General features: G+C 48.2%; 1 protein-coding gene across 2 annotated transcripts in view; it reads left to right on the forward strand.

The window, feature by feature from the left end:
• Nucleotides 1-18,407, forward strand: part of EIF4B (eukaryotic translation initiation factor 4B) — a 521,766-nt gene that overhangs the window by 258,437 nt on the left and 244,922 nt on the right. For both annotated transcript variants that reach the window (XM_078689169.1, XM_078689170.1), the window contains exon 8: nt 13,586-13,771. In XM_078689169.1, the coding sequence (XP_078545295.1) occupies nt 13,586-13,771 (186 nt within the window). The remainder of the gene's footprint in view (nt 1-13,585; nt 13,772-18,407) is intronic.

Below are 18,407 nucleotides of genomic sequence, written 5' to 3' on the forward strand. Positions count from 1 at the left end.
TAGATAAAGCGCATACAATCGAATGGATGCAGAAGGGAAAAGCCGAAAGCAGACTGACCTTCTGACAGACTGAAAGAGACACTGAAATGCCTTCAGAATTGAACGTCAAGGGCCATGAATCGAACTGTGGTTAAGTCTGCTATACGTGGTAATGCTGTGATATTTCGGGGGGGTGGGGAGGGGAGGTCAGGTTAGGTGAGTTACACACAATAAAAAAAAAACACCCACACCTCCCCTGCCAACACATTGACTTACCTTCACCCCCCACCCCCCACGCCCCCTCCTGACCACTTAACACCAGTTGGGGGGAAACTGTCAGTTCTGTAGTAGGGGATCTGTGTGTAGTCCTAATCTAGTGAATAGTCCCACCCATGTGCGTGGACCCCGGAGCAATCAAAAATAATGTCTTAAGCTGTCTTCTTTGCAGTCCTGCATAGACACTTAAGAGAAAATCAAGACAAATAATGCTGCCTAACACTTACAAGGCTACAATGGCCACCACTTCATCTAAACAGTGAAAAGGATAGCCATCAATGTCAGATTTTACACATGTTACCAAGTTTCCCTCATAGAGAACTCCCCTTCACTAAAATCCTTGAAATGATAGAGAGGAAGGGTTGGACAGAGAAGCCCCCACAGGCTGCCATTATGTGTCTGGAAAAGTGATACAGTGCCATTAAGGAACTCTCCAGAGACCCTCGGTATCCCAGGATGCACAGCCAAAGTCCTTTTACTTTCAGTTCTTTTTCTGGCTCCTGCTAGCAGGACCCTGGAGCACTGAGCTCTCCCTTTTTGGGTATTTCTTCAATTTTTGGCACTTTTCAAGTGTTTTGAGTGTTTCACTCGACGTCTGGGGTCTTCCTCTTCCCTTTGCTGTGTTTTTAGACAGTTTTGCCCACTCTTTCTGTCGAATATGCCAGCTTTATTCAACAAGTGCCCTGAGTGTGCCAGGAAGAAGGCTAAATCTGACCCCCACAGAGTATGCATATTCTGTCTCCCTTCCTCCCATGTCCCTGAAGCCTGTGAGATTTGTCAATCTTTCTCCAGGAGGACCCTGCGTGACAGGGAGATGATTTGTCCCCAAGGCCTGGAGCAGAGGAGACATCAGGAACCAGGTGGGTCTTGGCATGGAGGGATTTAGTCATCGTCCTCTGCCCGTGCTTCGGCCTCCGTGGGCTCCCCAGTCAAGAAAAGGCAGCGGCACCGGTCCCAGTCGACGTCTGTCGGCGTCGGGAGGCATGACCACTATCTGTTCCCCGTCGACCCAGGGCTCTGGGTCGAAGCGTTTCCGACGTCGAGGGGAAGGACGTCGAGACCTCGGACGAGGTCGATGTCAAGGACTTCACCGGCGTCGACACATCTTCGACGTCGAGATGAGTTCAGGAGGCACCGGCGCTCGCCGTCGAGGCAACACCGCAGTTTGCCGTCGAGGTCGACTCGACGTTCGACGTCCAGGAAAGACAAGTCGACGCCGAAGAGAAGAGAGTCTATGTCGAGCAGTTCATCGACGTCTGGACGATCGACATCGAGAAGCAGAAAGGCGAGGAAGTCGACGTAGAGGAGGCGTTCAAGGGCCAGGACGGTGTCCTCTGCCTCAGTAGTCAGCCTATCTTCTGCATCTACGAGTCTCCGGTCGCGGCGGCGCCGGCGCTCGGCTGAAAAGAGGTCTGCCACCAGAGCATCCTCGTCAAGACCTGCGCAGAAGAAGAAGAGTAGTTAGGTCTTCGGAATCCGAATATTCTCGGACCTATTCGCCTTCTAGGCCCAGGACGCCTACGCTTCCAACATTGCCTCCGAGGAAGCCTCCTCCGCTACCTCCCTTGCCTCCTCCTCCAACTTATCCGCCTCCTCCTCCTCCCCCTCAACCGTCTCCTTCATCTCTGCCGCACCTTCCGACACCGCCTACGAAGCCTCCACAGCCTAGGACTCGGTTCTGCCTCCGCAGCTCCGGCCTCCTGTAAGGCCAGTGGATCGCCCGAGGCCTAGGAGATCTAGATCAAGGCATCGATCACGGAGTGACTGTTGGTCTTCGACACGGTCCCGTCATCATCACCGGAGGGATAGATCACGGTCCCGGCATACGGACTCTTCAAGTGGCCGGAGATATTCTCCCACCTTGTCGTATTCCCCCCCATACGAGGGTGTCACCGGTGGATGACATTGTAACATTTCAGGAGGTGCTATTGAGAGGGGCAGCGAAGTTGGGGATCACTTTGACGGTACCCACGCCTTCTACATCTGTGATATATGAAACCTTACACAAGCGGCATTTGTCTCGCCCCTTGTTGCCAGGACTGGAGGAACCGGCTATGGAGCTTTTTCTGACTCCGGCCTCAGTGAAGTCAGCTCCGTCCCGGCTGCAGAAGTACAGGCCCCCGGATTCCGATCTGGCATTCCTGAGATCAGATCCCGTACCGGATGCTGTTATCGTAACTGCGGCCAAGAAGCAGCATGCTACTGCCCCGTCTTCTACGGTGACTCCGGATAAGGAAAGCAGTCAGGTGGACTCAGCTGGACGGAAAGTCTGCGGGACGGCGGCCATCTCCATGAAAGCGGCGAGTGCCTCGGCGCTCTTGGGTCGCTATGACCGCTCCTTGTGGGAGTCCCTGCAGCAATTCCTGGAGCTACTCCCGAGGGGTAGGAGAGAAGACTTGCAGGAGATTTTGAATGAGGGCATGATGGTCTCCAATCAGGTCATCAGCTCTGCGGCGGACGCCTCTCTCCTGGCGGCTCATGGTTACGTCTATAAATCATGGTTACTGCCATGGCATCAATTTACGACGACATGCCTGGTTGCGCCTTACATCTCTCAATCCGGAGGCGCAACAGAGTTGCTAATTTACCATTCTCTGGATTGACTCTCTTTGGGTCACATGCGGACGAGGAGATGGCCCGCATGAAGGCAGAGGTAGAGACACTTAAAGCTGTTGGTTTGGATAAACCAAAAGAGCAGAAGTCCTTCCGTCCGTTCCAGAGGCGCTATGGCTCTCAAAGACGAGGGCAGGGTCGTCAAGCTGGTCAACAGCAACAACAGCAGCAGTACCAGTGGCAGCCATTCCAGATGCGTCAGAGGGGCAGAGGTGGACAGCAGTCCTCCTCTGCGAACAAGGGCCCGGCCGGGTCTAAGCCCTGAGGTGCTTCTTCCACCTCTTCTGTTACCCGCGCCGGTAGGGGGAAGCATAAAGAATTACTTGGCAGAGTGGAGACAAATTACTCTGGACAAGTGGGTGCTGAATATTGTTTGCAATGGATACAGTCTTCGTTTCATCAGCCCTCCTCCAGCGATTCCACCGGTTTGCTCGCAGTTCCAACTGCTCGAGCTCCAAGCGGAGGCAGATATACCCTGTTAAGAAAAAGGGCGATAGAAGACGTCCCTTTGTCTCAAAGGGGAAAGGGTCTTTACTCTCGGTTCTTTCTGGTGCGCAAGAAGGACAAGAACGAGTTCAGGCCCATTCTGGATTTGCGAAAAGCAAACAAATGGATTCGCAGGGAGAAGTTTTGCATGTTGTCTCTGCACCAGATTTATCCTCAGCTGCCAAGAGGAGACTGGCTATGCGCAATAGATCTGTAAGATGTGTACTTCCATATGCCCATTGCACAGAAACATCGGAAGTTCCTTTGATTTCTGGTCGGCACAAATCACTATCAGTACACCGTACTACCGTTTGGACTGAAGTCTGCGCCCAGGACCTTTTCAAAGTGCATGGTAGTGGTGGCGACTTACCTGAGAAAGAACAAGGTGTTTGTCTACCCGTACCTGGATGACTGGTTGATCAAAGCCTCCACCTTCCAAGAAGTGCTATTGCACTTACACAGGACGGCCGTTTTGTTGAGCCAGCTGGGGTTGCACATAAACATGTCCACGTCTGTTCGGACTCCTGTACAGTGCCTACAGTACTTGGGAGCCTCCATCGATACTCTTTCAGCAAGCGTGTCTCCTTCGGAGGAGCGACGCTTATCGATCCTTCGGAAGGCTCAGGCTCTCATGGCTGTTCCATCTACGACAGTGAGGACAGTGTCTTCTCTACTGGGGTCGATGGCCTCTTGCATCTTCTTCACGCCGCGCGCGCCTCCAGATGAGGCCGTTGCAGGAATGTCTGGAGTATCAGTCTGACCAGAGGCGGGGGAGCTGGGACGACAGGATCCGGCTATCCCTCCACGCTCAACAGTCCCTGAGATGGTGGTGCTCCGCAGAGAATCTCCTCAATAGGGGCCCATTCCACAAGGACATTCCCAGTCGGACTGTCGTCACGGATGCTTCTCTCCACGGTTGGGGGAGCGCATTCAGACCATCTACAGATCTAGGGAACGTGATCCCCGGCGGAATCCACGTATCGCATCAATTTCCTGGAACTCAGAGCTGTGCATTGGCACTGAAGGCCTTTCGTCCGTCCTTCCAGACAAACTCCTTGCTTGTACAGACTGACAATACGACCACAATGTTGTATTACCTCAACAAGCAGGGGGGCTCGAGATCGCGCACACGGTCACAAGAAGCGCAGGCGATCTGGCACTGGCTGCTAGCCAGAGGACTGACGATAACGGCTACCCATCTTCCAGGTGTGCAGAATTCTCAGGCGGACGCACTCAGAAGGCTGGTGCAAGAAAACCACGAGTGGGTTCTAAACGACGAAGTGCTAGGAAACCTCTCCCGACAGGTAGGGCACTCCAGACGTAGATCTGTTCGGCACCACTGAAAACAGAAAATGCCGAGACTTTGCCTCCAGGTAGTACCAACCGGGGACTCCGGGGAACGCGCTATGGATCAGCTGGGATGAACAGCTTTCTGTACGCTTTTCCACCCATTCCCCTGATTCCGGCGGTACTCATCAAGCTGTCTCAGTCCAGAGCACGGATGATCCTCATTGCTCCGGAGTGGCCCCGACACTGGTGGTTCTCGGCCCTGCTTCACCGGTCTCTCCTACCCCATGTGCGGCTGTCTTGTCGGCCGGACCTTCTCACGAAGTTCGGGGGGCAGATGGTGCACCCCAACCTCTCATCTGAGTTTGGCGGCATGGCTCCTGAGATAGTGCAATATGGACACCTGAATCTTCCTGACGATTGCATGAATATACTTAAGGAGGCTAAGAGACCTTCCACTAGGACTTCCTATGCCTACAAGTGGAAGAGGTTCTGCATCTGGTGCACTTCCAAGAACTATGATCCGACGACATGCAAGGAAGATGTCATTCTTCCATACCTCTTGCATTTGGCTCAGTCTGGCCTTAATTTTCACTCCATTAAGGTTCACCTTGCAGCATTAACTGCGTATAGGAAATGCCCTTCACAGACTTCCTTCTTCCAGATAACCTGTGATTAAAGATTTTTTGGAAGGATTGAAGAAAGTGCTTCCTCCTGTTCGGCGTCCTTCGCCATCATGGGAGCTGAATGTGGTGCTGTCCAGGTTGATGAAGGAGCCTTTTGAACCTATCCATAAGGCTTCTCTGCAGCACTTATCATGGAAGGCGGCCTTCCATTTGGCCATTACATCAGCCCGCCGGGTGAGTGAAATTCAGGCATTGTGTTGCCAAGAACCTTATACTGTATTTCATGCTGCTAAGGTTGTGATGCGTACTCACCCTAAGTTCCTTCCTAAGGTGCTTTCTGATTTCCATGTCAATCAGACTATAACTTTACCTACGTTTTTTCAAAACCCTTCCACTCCAGCGGAGAGGTCTCTTCATTCCCTGGATGTCAGAAGTGTTGAAATTTTACTTGGATAAACCAAGGACATTCGTAGGTCAGACCAACTGTTTGTCAATTATGGGTCGGACAGGACTGGTCTTGCCACATCGAAACAGTCCATTTCTAGATGGATTGTGTCCTGTATCCAGTTATGTTATCAGAAGACTACCAAAACCTTAGGGGGTAAGTATAAGGCTCATTCTACCAGAGGCAAAGCAGCTACAACAGCTTTGCTTCGTAATGCCACTTGGAAATCGGTCCATACCTTTGCTAAGCATTACTGTCTGGATGGACTCTGATGCCAGAGCAGATGCTCAGGTGGGCAGGCTTCGTTGAGAAATCTGTTTGCACAATAGAGGTGTTGTCTGTTTTTTTCTCTACCGCCGGGTTGGTTTTTTGGGATGGGCTTGCCATTCTATTCACTAGAATATGACTATACACAGAGATCCCCTACTACAGAAGGAGTAGTTTCTTACCTGTAACTCCAGTTCTGTAGTAGGGGCATCTCTGTTATAGTCATAAGCGCCCGCCCTCCTCCCCGGTGGAGAAAATGGTACTGTAATGTATGCTACAGGCCTTGCTTTATACACCTTCAAAAATAACTGAAAGTAAAAGGATTTTGGCTGTGCATCCTGGGATACCGAGGGTCCCTGGAGAGTTCCTTAAAGGCACGGTTTCCCTTTTCCAGACACATAATGGCAGCCTATTGGGGCTTGTCTGTCCAACCCTTCCTCTGCGCTTCGAAGTTGCTGAAAAGTCTTTTCTAGCCGGAGCGGAAAACTTTCATCCGAACCCAGTGGCGCAAAAAACAATCTGAGGATGGAGTCGATGACCATGCGCAGTATTGTCCAAGGGAGGAGTCACCTATCTCGTGACTACAAAGACTTCTTCCAAGAAGACGACAACCTGCAATCATCCGAGCCCAACACCAGGTGGCGATCTATTGCAAAAGTGTACGATTCTGCAGCTCTACATGCCAAGAACAGATGCATACTGGTTACTAGCATTTTCTTTGTTAGCTATCCTTTTCACTGTTTAGATGAAGTGGTGGCCATTGTAGCCTTGTAAGTGTTAGGCTGCATTATTTGTCTTGATTTTCTCTTAAGTGTCTATGCAGGACTGCAAAGAAGACAGCTTAAGAGATTATTTTTGATTGCTCCGGGGTCCACGCACATGGGCGGGACTATTCACTAGATTATGACTATAACAGAGATACCCCTACTACAGAACTGGAGTTACAGGTAAGAAACTACTCCATTTTTACCAAGCTGTCAATCAATAACAGACAATTGGGTACTCCAAATTATCCTGCCTGGAATTTATCAACACACCTCCAAATATTTCACCAAAACCACACAAACTATCACCAGATCTACACCTCCTCAAACAAGAGGTTCAGTCTGTACTTCTAAAAGGGGCTATAGAGCCTGTGCCACCCCAACATCACGGGTCGGGCGTGTGCTCCTTTTATTTCTTAATTCCCCAAAAAGATGATTCTCTCAGACCAATTTTAGATCTGAGACCACAACCGGTACATTCAGTCAGACCATTCCCACATGGTAACACTTCAACAGGTACTTCCTCTACTACAGAAAGGCAACTTTCTATCTACTCTAGATCTAAAAGGCGCATACTTTCATATACCAGTTCACCCTGCTCATCGCAAATTCGTCAGGTTTGTGGTAGCGGGTCAACACTATCCGTTCAGCGTACTCCCATTCGGTGTCACCACCATCCCCAGAGTCTTCACAAAGTGTCTGTCAGTAATAGCGGCTCACCTAAGGAGTCAAAGCATCCATGTCTTCCCGTACTTGGAAGACTGGCTCATCCAAGCCAACACGTACCAGCAATGTCTGCAGCACACTTTAAGGACAATTCAGTTACTGCATCAACTAGGGTTCACAATCGATGTGCTAAAGTCGCACCTCCAACCAGCCAATACAAAGGACTACCTAGGAGCCACAATAGATACTCAAAAAAAGCTCTCGCTTTTCTCAGCTCAGCCAGAATACAAAATATTCAGGCTTTAGTTTTCCACTTTCAATCCAATCATTGGATTCCAGCTTGAACTTACATGCAGCTACTAGGAGTGATGGCATCCTGCATCATGATCGTTCCCCATGCCAGACTGCACATACGTCTACTTTAAGAATGCTCAGCCAGTCAGTGGAACCAGTCACAAGGTCTATTGACCGGTCTAGTGTTGGTAAGCGGCCGTACTCTTCTCTCTGCAGTGGTGGAACACACAGAATTTATCAAAAGGACAGCCGTTCATAGACCCTGTCCCACAGATAGTACTGCCAGCGGACCTGTCCCTCACTGGCTGGGGAGCTTATCTACGACAGCACACAGTGAAAGGCTTGTGGAGCCAACAGAATTTGCTCCACATCAATCACCTAGAGCTGCTTGCATTATTTCTAGCACTCAAGGTGTTTCAAACTCACCTAGAGGGCAAAGCTGTCCTAATTCGAACAGACATGGCAGCTATGTATTACATACAAAAACAGAGGGTGGGGGTTTAGCGTTCGGTTCACACACTCCAACTGTCCCACTTAGCCCAAGACATTTAGAGGTGGGCCATTCACCACACACTTTATCTCCTAGCAGAACACCTCCCAGGAGTCAACAACCAGATTGCAGATGTCAGCAGGCAAAGAATGCAAATACACGAATGGGAACTCCACCCTCAGGTTCTCCTTCCATACTTTCAAGGCTGGGGAGTCCCTCACATAGACCTGTTCGCCACATACCAAAATGCAAAGCTTCACATCCAGGTACTCACACCCACAATCCAAGGGCACTGCACTATGGACGAACTGGTCTGGGATATTTGCCTACGCTTTTCTGCCTCTCCCACTCATTCCATTAGTGGTTCAGAAGCTACGGCAAACATCTCACACTAATCCTAGTAGCTCCCATATGGGCACGTCCATCTTGGTTCACAACCCTGTTGGAGCTATCCCTGGTTCCACACCAAAAGCTGCATTTAACATCCAGTCTCCTCCCACAGAGCCATGGAGAAATCAGACACCCAGATCCCAAACAACTGAACCTCACGATCTGGCTCCTGAAATCTTAGAGTTTGATTACTTCCACCTGAATGTATGAATATCATTGAGGAAGCTAGAAGACATACCACAAGGGCCTGCTATGTAGCTAAGTGGAAGAGATTTGTCATCTACTGTGGTAACAATCACATCAACCCTCTTGATGCTTCCATACAAAACACCATATGCTATTCGTTACATTTGCATTGATTTGCGTTTGCTTATACCTCAGTTAGACTACACCTAGCAGCAATGGTTGCATATCTCCAAAATAGACAGCATGTGTTGTTGTTTGGAGTACCTGTGATTAAAGCTTTCGTGGAAGGACTAAAAATAGTCATACCACCAAAACTTCCATCAGCTCCACTGTGGAATATTAATATAGTCCTTTCAAGGTTAATGTGCCCACCTTTTGAGCCCATGCACAAATGCAAACTACAGTGCCTCTTTTGGAAACAGATTTCCTCATTGCAATCACATCATTGAGAGTGAGTGAATTACATGCATTACTCATACAAGAACCTTTTTACGAAGCTACACAAAGACAAAGTGGCTCTTCGTACTAATCCTAATTTTTTACCTAAGGTCATATCTGCATTTCACATAAATCAGTCTGTAGAATTACCTGTATTCTTTCCTCAACTCGATACAGTTGCAGAAAGAGCTCTACATGCCTTAGAGGTTAGAAAAGCATTCTTTCTTGTACTCCATTGAAAGGACAATCTTTTTGTAAAACAACTTTGTTGCTTTTGTGCCACCACACAAAGGCAATCCTATCTCAAAATCAGGCATTGCAAGGTGGATTGTTAAATGCATTCAAACCTGCTGTGCAATAGCAAAAAGAACTCTAACCTTACCCCCTAGGGCACATTCCACTTGTAAGCTAGGTGCCACTATGGCTTTTTTAGGAAACCTTCCCATTGCTGACATTTGCAAAGCTGCAACATGGTCTACACCTCACACATTCACTAAACATTGTGTAGATGTGTCAGCAAAACAAGCCAATGTGGGTAAAGCAGTACTTAAAACACTATTTCAGACCGCTCCCACAGCTACAGGTTATCCACCGCTTTGGGAGGATACTGCTATGTAATATATGCACAGCATGTGATCTGCAGCTCACATGCCACGAATGGATAATGTTACCCAGTAAGCATCTGTTCTTCGCATGTAGAGCCACATGTGCCCACCCACCTCCCTGGATACCTGTAGCTGCTGCAGCTCTCTAATTCGTTTACATACGTACGCATGGACATCTCTATTCTTAACTACTACTACTACTCCATTCTCTCCTTCTGCGGCGACCAATGGAGTCGATGCCCATGCACACTATCACCGAAATGAGGAGTCACCTTCCTCGTGACTGGAAAGACTTCTTCGAAGAAAAACAAGTGCAAACATCCAGACCCAACACTAGATGGCGAGCTATGCACAGCATGTGGCTCTACAGCTCTACATGCCAAGAACAGATGCTTACTGGGTAAGTAACATTACCCTTTAGTTATTTTATTTCCTAGAACCAAGCAAGCCAGACACAGGTAAGTGATAAATACTTTGCAGTAAATATACAGTTGTAATACAGTTTGGATTGTAATTGTATATGCACTTTGTTTTAACTTACAGTATTGTTACTGAGAAATGCAATGCTTTGTAAATACAGTACGTATACTTTGAATGGGCGTTTTAGTAAAATGACCAGTAGATACCTGGATCTTACACTGGGACACTTCATGTAAACAGTTAAGTAAAATAGTCTTTGTTAGTACAATTTTAAAGAATTTCTTAAGGTTTTTCAACTCCACACTTCGAAACTTTTCATAGAAAAACAGTCAATGTTGTCCTATGGAGGAAAATAGTGTTAACGGTTTAAAGACAAGTAAATTGTTGTGGGAGTTGGTGTTCTGGGGTTAGACTCCTGGGTCCCCCAGGGTCAAGGATGCACTCTTGTTACACCCTCAGCGGCACTAGGGCGGCTGGCTGCAGAGTGCTGAGGCCCAATGTTATCCAGTAGGGGTGCTGACGAGCAGGCCACTGGGGTGTAGGAGCAAAGCTCCTGGACTTGAGCTTAAGGCAAATGGGGGTTTAGGCCAGCACAAAGGTTGCACCCTAAGCGGCACTGGGGTGACCAGGTGCAGAGTGCTGTTTTGGCATCGAAAGCCCTGTAGCTCTCGGTGGGGAGTCTCTGGTTTTCAAAAGCACAGCAGGCTCGGGGACGAAGGTCTTCTGGGTGGGACCACTACTCTGAGAGGTAAGTTGGGATCTGGGGGGTTGGTTAGGCTCTGTCGGTTGGGCCATCCAAGGCCGTGGGGCATCGGGTGCATGGGTGCCTTTTAGGGTCAGATCTTCTTACTAGCTCCTGGTCGCAGTTGGGGGGGACCTTCCGGTTTGAGGCTGCAGGCATCGGCTGGAGACTTGAGGCAGATCAGGAGTCGCCTGATCACGGTTAGGATCGTTGGGGGGACCTCCTCTTGGTGTTGGGCCACTCTAACTCTGGCTGTGGGCGTCTAGTGCAGAGTGGTGTAGACCTGCGGAGCCGGAATCTGTTTGAACAAATCCGGTGTTCACAGGAGACAGTCTTTGTGATTGCAGGCAGGCAGGCAGGTACTCCGGGTGTGTCGAGGTTGCTGGCTGCAGGACACTATGGGATTTTGCTGGAGCAGGTTCAAGGTGGGGACAGGCCGGTAGGGTTGGGCCAAGTCTGTGGGCTTTCTCCTTGTTAGCTTCGGCACGGCTGTTCGGTCCTCCTTCTTTTCTTCTTGCAGGTACTTGTCTGAGGAAGCAAGGTTCAGGGGTGCTGCCCCTCCATGCTAGATTTAGGGGTGTTACAGGTAGTTAAAAGGTTGGGACCAGTGGGTCCCTTCCCTGGGGTGGGAACACCCCCTATTATGGCACTCTCCAGTGGGAGGGGGCATAAGCCTTTCCCTGGTTGGCTGGGTCACACCCATCTGCAAGATGGCGGGACAGAGTTGTGCTTCACCTCGCCTCCCCCACCTGAGGGGTGGTGTTGGCAGAGGTGGGCACACTCCTCTTCCTCACTTGTTCATCCCGCCGGTCCTCCCACCCAAAGTGGGGATCAGAAGCAGTGGGGTCTAGTTGCTGAAAGCAGCAAGTGGCAGGGGGAAGCTCACAGTCGGCAAGCCTTTGAAGCTTCCCCTTCGTGGACCCTGCCCGTCCTGGGGGAGGAGGCTTGGCACCTTTACCCAGGATGTGCATTGTTTCAGGCCCCCGAGAGCAGCAGGCTTTTGACCCAGGGGTCTAGAAACCTGTCTGGTGATTGCAGCTGAAAGCAGCCACTCAGCCTGGACACTAGTGATAGGTCGTTTTTCAAGGGGCATATCTAAGAGGCCCGCTGCGTGCATTTTTCATTAAATCTCACACTGGCACCAGTGTGGGTTTAATGTGCTGAGAAGTTTGGTACCAAACTTCTCAGTTTTCAGTGCAGCCATTATGGTGCTTTGGAGTTTGTAATGACAAACTCCCAGCACCATATACTCTTAATGGCAGCACTGCACTTACAATGTCTAAGGATGGACTTAGACACTGTAGGGGTACAGGGCTCATGCACCAATACTTTTTTTTTTAACCAAAGAGTAGTATTTTAAGTCAAGCACTAGTGTAGAGACCACATAAGTATATTTTTGGACCCTGGTTTTTAGTCTGTACTTTTCCATCTCTTTTACGGAGTGCTTGTATTTCTGTCTTTGCAAGCTTTAACCTTTTTATCTTCTGAGAATTAGTTTCCTTCAATGAGGTCTGTTTATTTTCCACAAGTTTCTTTTTTGTCTCCTTAACAATAATGTACGTGCCCTTTGGGATGGGGGTAATGCATTTGAATGACTGACTGATAGGCCCTTTGTGTGTGATTTATTCTTGCTACACTGGGATCCATTCAGGGCCTTGAAACGTGACCATGGTTATCTGTGTCCATGACCCTCACACTGCCAAATGCAATTCCTGACTCCGTCCCTCCTTTCCACTCCATCTCTCTCCAATCCATTGCACTCTAAGCATTCAGACTGTACTGTTCAATTAGCATTGCTTGGTGTCATGGTTTCAGAGCAGAATATGGAGGAGTATCTTACTGCTAGTATTTCTTAATAATTGTATTACAGATTATCCTTCATGTTTTTGTCACCACCAATCTAGAACTGGACTTAGGTAGGTGTACAGGTTCATTGTTTCTCTTGGCTTTGCTTTCAAATTTGTAACCGATTCCAAAAAAATACTTTTTTAACTATAAAAAGATGGTATATATTAAGCAGTAGCTGTATTGTAATTGAGGTCTTCAGAAGAGACCTATTTTGGTGCTGGAATGTGATTGGTTCTTGTGAAATGGGTGGGCGGTATATTGATCTATGTGACAGGCTTTGCAGAGTTTATAGTGGTTTCTGAAGTCTATGTTCTGGCTCTCAGGATCAGGAGTGTATGGGCTAGAGGCACCAGAGGTTCTTTAGTTTGCTTTTTATAATATATATTGATGAAGTATTTCCCCTTGACTTGTTTTGAAGATTCAGAGCACTGCTGTTTGGAGGATATGTCTTTGTGAGTGAGGTAATGCTATGTATTCTAGGCAGTATACAGCATGTATAATCATTGCAGAGCATTTCTGAAGTACATAAGTAAGGAGTCACTGGTATTGCAGAATTGGGGTGGTGGTAGTAAATTGTCTATCTGCTTTGAATTGTGTGCTTTTCTTTTCTGGTAATTGTCCCTGGCATAACCCTTGCCAATCTCATATGGCTCTGTTTGCCGATCTGCATGTGGCTGTCCTCTTGACATATCCTTTGGTGTATGATGCAATGCTTTGAGCCAATCACAGGCTGTGGAACCCTGATGTCTGTTGTTGTTCTCAGGCGGGGGAGGATTTGACGACTCCCGGGGCGGTCGGAGAGCCTTTGGCACTGGCTACCGGCAGGACTATGAGAAGAGGGATGATTTCAGGGGCGGTGGAGACCGCTATGGTGATCGATCAGAGCGGCGTGACGACAGGGACAGGTGGACTGAATCCCCCAGGGATGATTTCCGACGAGAGGAGAGAGGTAGGTGTGCTCTGTTGGAGGGTGTTGTAAAACGTAAGGTATGTTTGGGCCGGGGGTACAGCCAATGCTCTTTCAGAGATTACAATCCCTAGACTTTTATTGGCAAATTTCAGACTGTTAAAGATTGTTGTTTAATTCACTCTCATAATTAAACTCCTCACTTACAATGGACAGTTCCTATCACATCTGATTTGCAATCTTCAGTGCATTCCCAGACCTTTTTTATTCACGGCTTACAATTGAATCTTCAAATTTGAAACCTGTCCCTTTTTTTTAATAAATGCTAACACAACAGTACATTTAATCTGCACAAGCTTTACCTCTTGAACTGTCGTCCCTTTGTCCCTTCGTCTCATAGTTTGGTCATGTGGAATTCTTGGGTCTCATACAGTGAGCCTTTGTTTTATTATTGTTTTTAGTTAATACTGAGCACACTATGCCAAACCTATGCAGCATATTGTTTCACACTTGGGAGCCTCCCTCCTTAGCTGGACTATTTATTGTAATTTGGAATAGGTTAATACCTGCGATGTGAGTCCAGCCATGCCAGGCAGCCCTTTGCATATACTCTGGTTGTATCTGTTACTGTCCTTATTCAGCCATTCTTTTTACAAACGGCCAAACCATGTCTCTTCTGCTTCCTTTGTTTTTTGGTTGAAGAGTGAGGGTAATAGACATTTTTGTGTTCTCATGTTTTAATACAGCCTCTTATGCACTGTATTTGTTTTGGTAAATGTCTGCATAGTCTTGTTTTTCTCTTTTCTGCTGTGAAATTACCCACCTTTCATGCCAGAAGGTTAAACATACAGATTGACTCAAATCCTGTCTTTTTTTCAGGGCTATAATTGTGATACTTATGCTTTTAAGAAACCTTAGCATTTTCAAATCTACTCATATTGCAGATTGTGATTGCAACCTTCGATTCATCAAGTGGGGCTATGAGACTTGTGTATTGATAACCAATATTTTTTTATGACCTGCCTTATCTTTCCTTGCACATCTGGTCATCAAGAGGTATTAAGGACTATCTCCTGTATCCATCATAGTTACAAAAATAGTGTTTGAGACCTGTGCTGTAGATACCCATGCTTAGCATACACCTGTTATCCATTGTTGGGTCCGGATGTCTGCAAGTACTTTTTTTCCCCCAAAGAAGTCTTAAGAGTCACAAGGTAAGGTGACTCCTCCTCTTGGTAATAGTGCACATGGTCATAGACTCCATTGGTAGATTGTTTGTTTTCCACCATTGGTTTTGGACACGTATTTCGGTGCTTCTGTTCGAGCCTCTTCTTTGGGATCCTTTGGGAGCGCAATCCATTCTGCCCTAGTCGGTATTGTTTCGAACAGGTATTCTATCCATCACAAATCAAAATTCACAAGAATTCACTCATCTGGTTTGAACACCCCATCTGCGGCCTTCAGGCCTAGTCATCCAGGTTACCTTCTACTGCATACCAACTCCATCAACAGAAGCTGGTGGAACAGACTTCCACCCTTTGTTTCACTTCCGCCCTCTGTGCCGCTTCAGGTACCCACTCACTGACCTTAATAAATTTTGCAATTTGTGCTTATTTTCAGAGCACAAAGAAGAGTGCGACTCCTGTCTTTTTGGTCTAAAAAAGACCTTTGCAGGACCCTCTAGCTTGACGTAGAGAAATTCTGAGACTGAAAAAAACCCTGATATCTTTGTCCAAGAAGATATCAAACAACAACAGGAAAACATGGATGAATAAGCTGCCGAAGAAGAGGCCTTGTCAGTTCAAGACTGACTCTGAACTTCAAATCGATCTGGAGTTCCATGATTTTACGGCTGGTCATGGTGACGTGAATACCCAAACCAGTTTGCCCAGACAAAAACCTACTTCTTTGAAATAAATGGCTTCTGGGCCACCACTCATCTGGACATGGTAGGCACTGAGACTCTGCTTCGAATGCCTCGCCCTCTGGCTTGGCACTGAATGCACAGATGAAGCCTTCCAGATCTGCGCCGAGACAGCACCTCTTCAGTATTGGGGTGTCTTTCATAGATTGCCCCAGTATTGGAACTTTCATAGATTCCCATGCTTTTGTATCATTCCCCGTCGTCGGAATGGGAGTCTCGGTAACAAAAATACCATAGCTGTAGGTACAAAAGAAAAAGGTCTAGGCCTCATTCCCTTTTGTAGCATATCACCCTCTTTTTGTAAAAGAGACCAAACTTAGGCATCAGCCAATCAGAAGTGCCTCACCCCTTAGAACCCTCCTGAAGGAACCTCAGAGCCTCAGATTTTCTACCGCACGTTGTGCTTAGGGAGCCTCCATTGAGCTCTGCTCAACTTCTACTCCTCAAGGAGTTTCTTCAGGATTTTTTCTTCAGATTCTTTTCAGATTCACTTCAGAATTGTTTGCTGCCTTCCAGGATGTCTGACAAGGAGAAGAAAAAGGTCCTTTTCAAGCGATGTTCCACCTGTGGCAAGAAAAGGCTTTTTGTGGAGGATAAGCATAAGGACTGTATCTATTGCCTCTATCCTGACCACAAGGCTGCGGACTGTAAAATCTGTCGCACCTTTCCGACCAAGACTCTCCGGTACCGTGAGGGTAGGCTTTTGACATGGCTCCAGAAGCTGAAATCCAGGAAGGATACTGTCTCTAGTGACAGTGAGGATACAGCATCGGCATCTTCCTCAAGAAGGTCAGTGAAGAGGGGTAGGGGTTCCCCTTCTTCTGTGGAGCGTTCTACTAAGGCCTCAAAAAAGACCCCCAGTGAGTCTGAGGGCTAGGGTCCCAGCAAATCTCCTCACCGAGGTGAAAAGGAGAGGGTAGGACGAGCTACGCCTTCCAAGGGTGAGAAGACTGACTTAGCCTTTAAGAAACCCTCTTCCCATTCTTCTGAGAGGAGTTCTAAGTCCTCGACGACGAAGGCGTCGACGGCAGAGTTTCCGTCGACGAAGAAATCGAAGTCAAAATTAAAATTGGTTTAGTCGACGAGCTCGTCGACGGGGGATGCGTCGACTAAGGGATCGTCGTCTAAGACTGAAGCGTCGACGACGAAGGCCTCTGTCGTCGACGGCATTGTCCTCTGAAAAGAGAATTACAATTTCTGTTACAAGAATTACGCCGGAGATGACATCTCCTAGGAGAGTGACCCCCTTGCCACCAGCTTTGCTCTTTGAGGACGGGGAGTCGGATGAGGATTACCAGGACTCGTACAGCTATGCCAATAGTCCGTCTCAACTTCTAGTCAAATGTCAAGAGACTGACTCTGAAGGAGAATATGACCAGGAGGATGGTGGAGGTCATCAAGCAGCCCAGTCACAACATCATTCTGGGCAGGATATGGTTACAGTACCAATTTCTTTTCTTCACGACCTGCATAAAATGCTGCAGGACTACAAATCTAAGGCGATTAGGCAAACTCTGGTTCCGGCAGCGCCTGCTCCGCCTGTATTGATTTCTGCATCAACGGTTATGCCTGGATTACCGGCTCAGGTATCCCCTCAGCCTCAAACATCTTTCCCACAGGATCCTTCCAGGCTGGCAGATGCCCATGATGATTCCTCGGGTGAGGATCACCATTCGGATCATGACTCTGTTCATACAACTGAATGGGGTGAATATATCATTCCGGATCCCTCATCGCCAGTTCCGGATCCAGTTGATTCCCCGCCAGCGGACATTGGAGGTTTCCATCAGCTGATGGGAAGAGCAGCTGGCAGGTTGAAATTGGCCATGCCTGCTGTGGCTGAGGATTGTTTCCTATATGATTTCATGAACCCTTTAGAAAGACAACAAGATCCATTCCTATTGTAGATCATCTGTGGAAGGAGGGCCTGAAGGCTATGAAGAACCCAGCGACGGTGGTCCCTGTGCTACCGCGTCTGGATAAGAAATACAGGGCACCCGACGATGCACCGGCGGCCTTGACGGGCCATCCCAAACCAGACTCGGATATTTCACAGGCAGCGCAGAGGAGATCTCATAACCCCTCTGCCCCCTTAACAACTCCTCCGGACAAGGAAGGGCGGAGATTGGATAATGCGGGGAAAAGATTCTCGTCGATGGCGAGTCTTCTAGTGTGAGCTGCAAATGCCCTGGCTATCTTGGGTAGATACGACCGCCAACTTTGGTGTGATGTTGCCCTGTTCCTAGACCAGCGACCTCCAGAGTCAACATCAGAGGCGAAAAAGATCTTGCAGGAGGGAGAAGCGACGTCAATGGCGATCATTGACTGTGCCATGGACATTGCAACAACAGCATTTCGTTCCTTGGCTGGGGCTGCAGTCCAACGTCGCCAGGGGTGGCTGAAGGCTACTTGGTTTCGGCCTGAGGTCCAAAACAAGGTCCTGGATCTTCCCTTTGATGGAGAGGCATTATTCGGAAAACTGATTGACACTCTTCAGGAAATTAAAAAGGATACGGACACTGCCAGATCCTTGGGTACCCTTCAATACCGCAAGTCTCCTTTTAAGGGTTCCAGAGGCAGAGGTAATAACTACAGGGGATCCTATCAACAGCAGCGCTATTCATCCACGGGCTCAGGTTCCCAGAAATACCGTCAGCCTTATCAGCAGAGACAAGGCCAATCTTCAAACTACTCCAGGCCTTGCAATAAGGAGAAACAGGCTGGACCAGGACGAGATTCGTCCAAGCGCCAATA

Source organism: Lissotriton helveticus, chromosome 1_1 (assembly GCF_964261635.1).
Source record: "Lissotriton helveticus chromosome 1_1, aLisHel1.1, whole genome shotgun sequence".
NCBI classification, from domain to species: domain Eukaryota; kingdom Metazoa; phylum Chordata; class Amphibia; order Caudata; family Salamandridae; genus Lissotriton; species Lissotriton helveticus.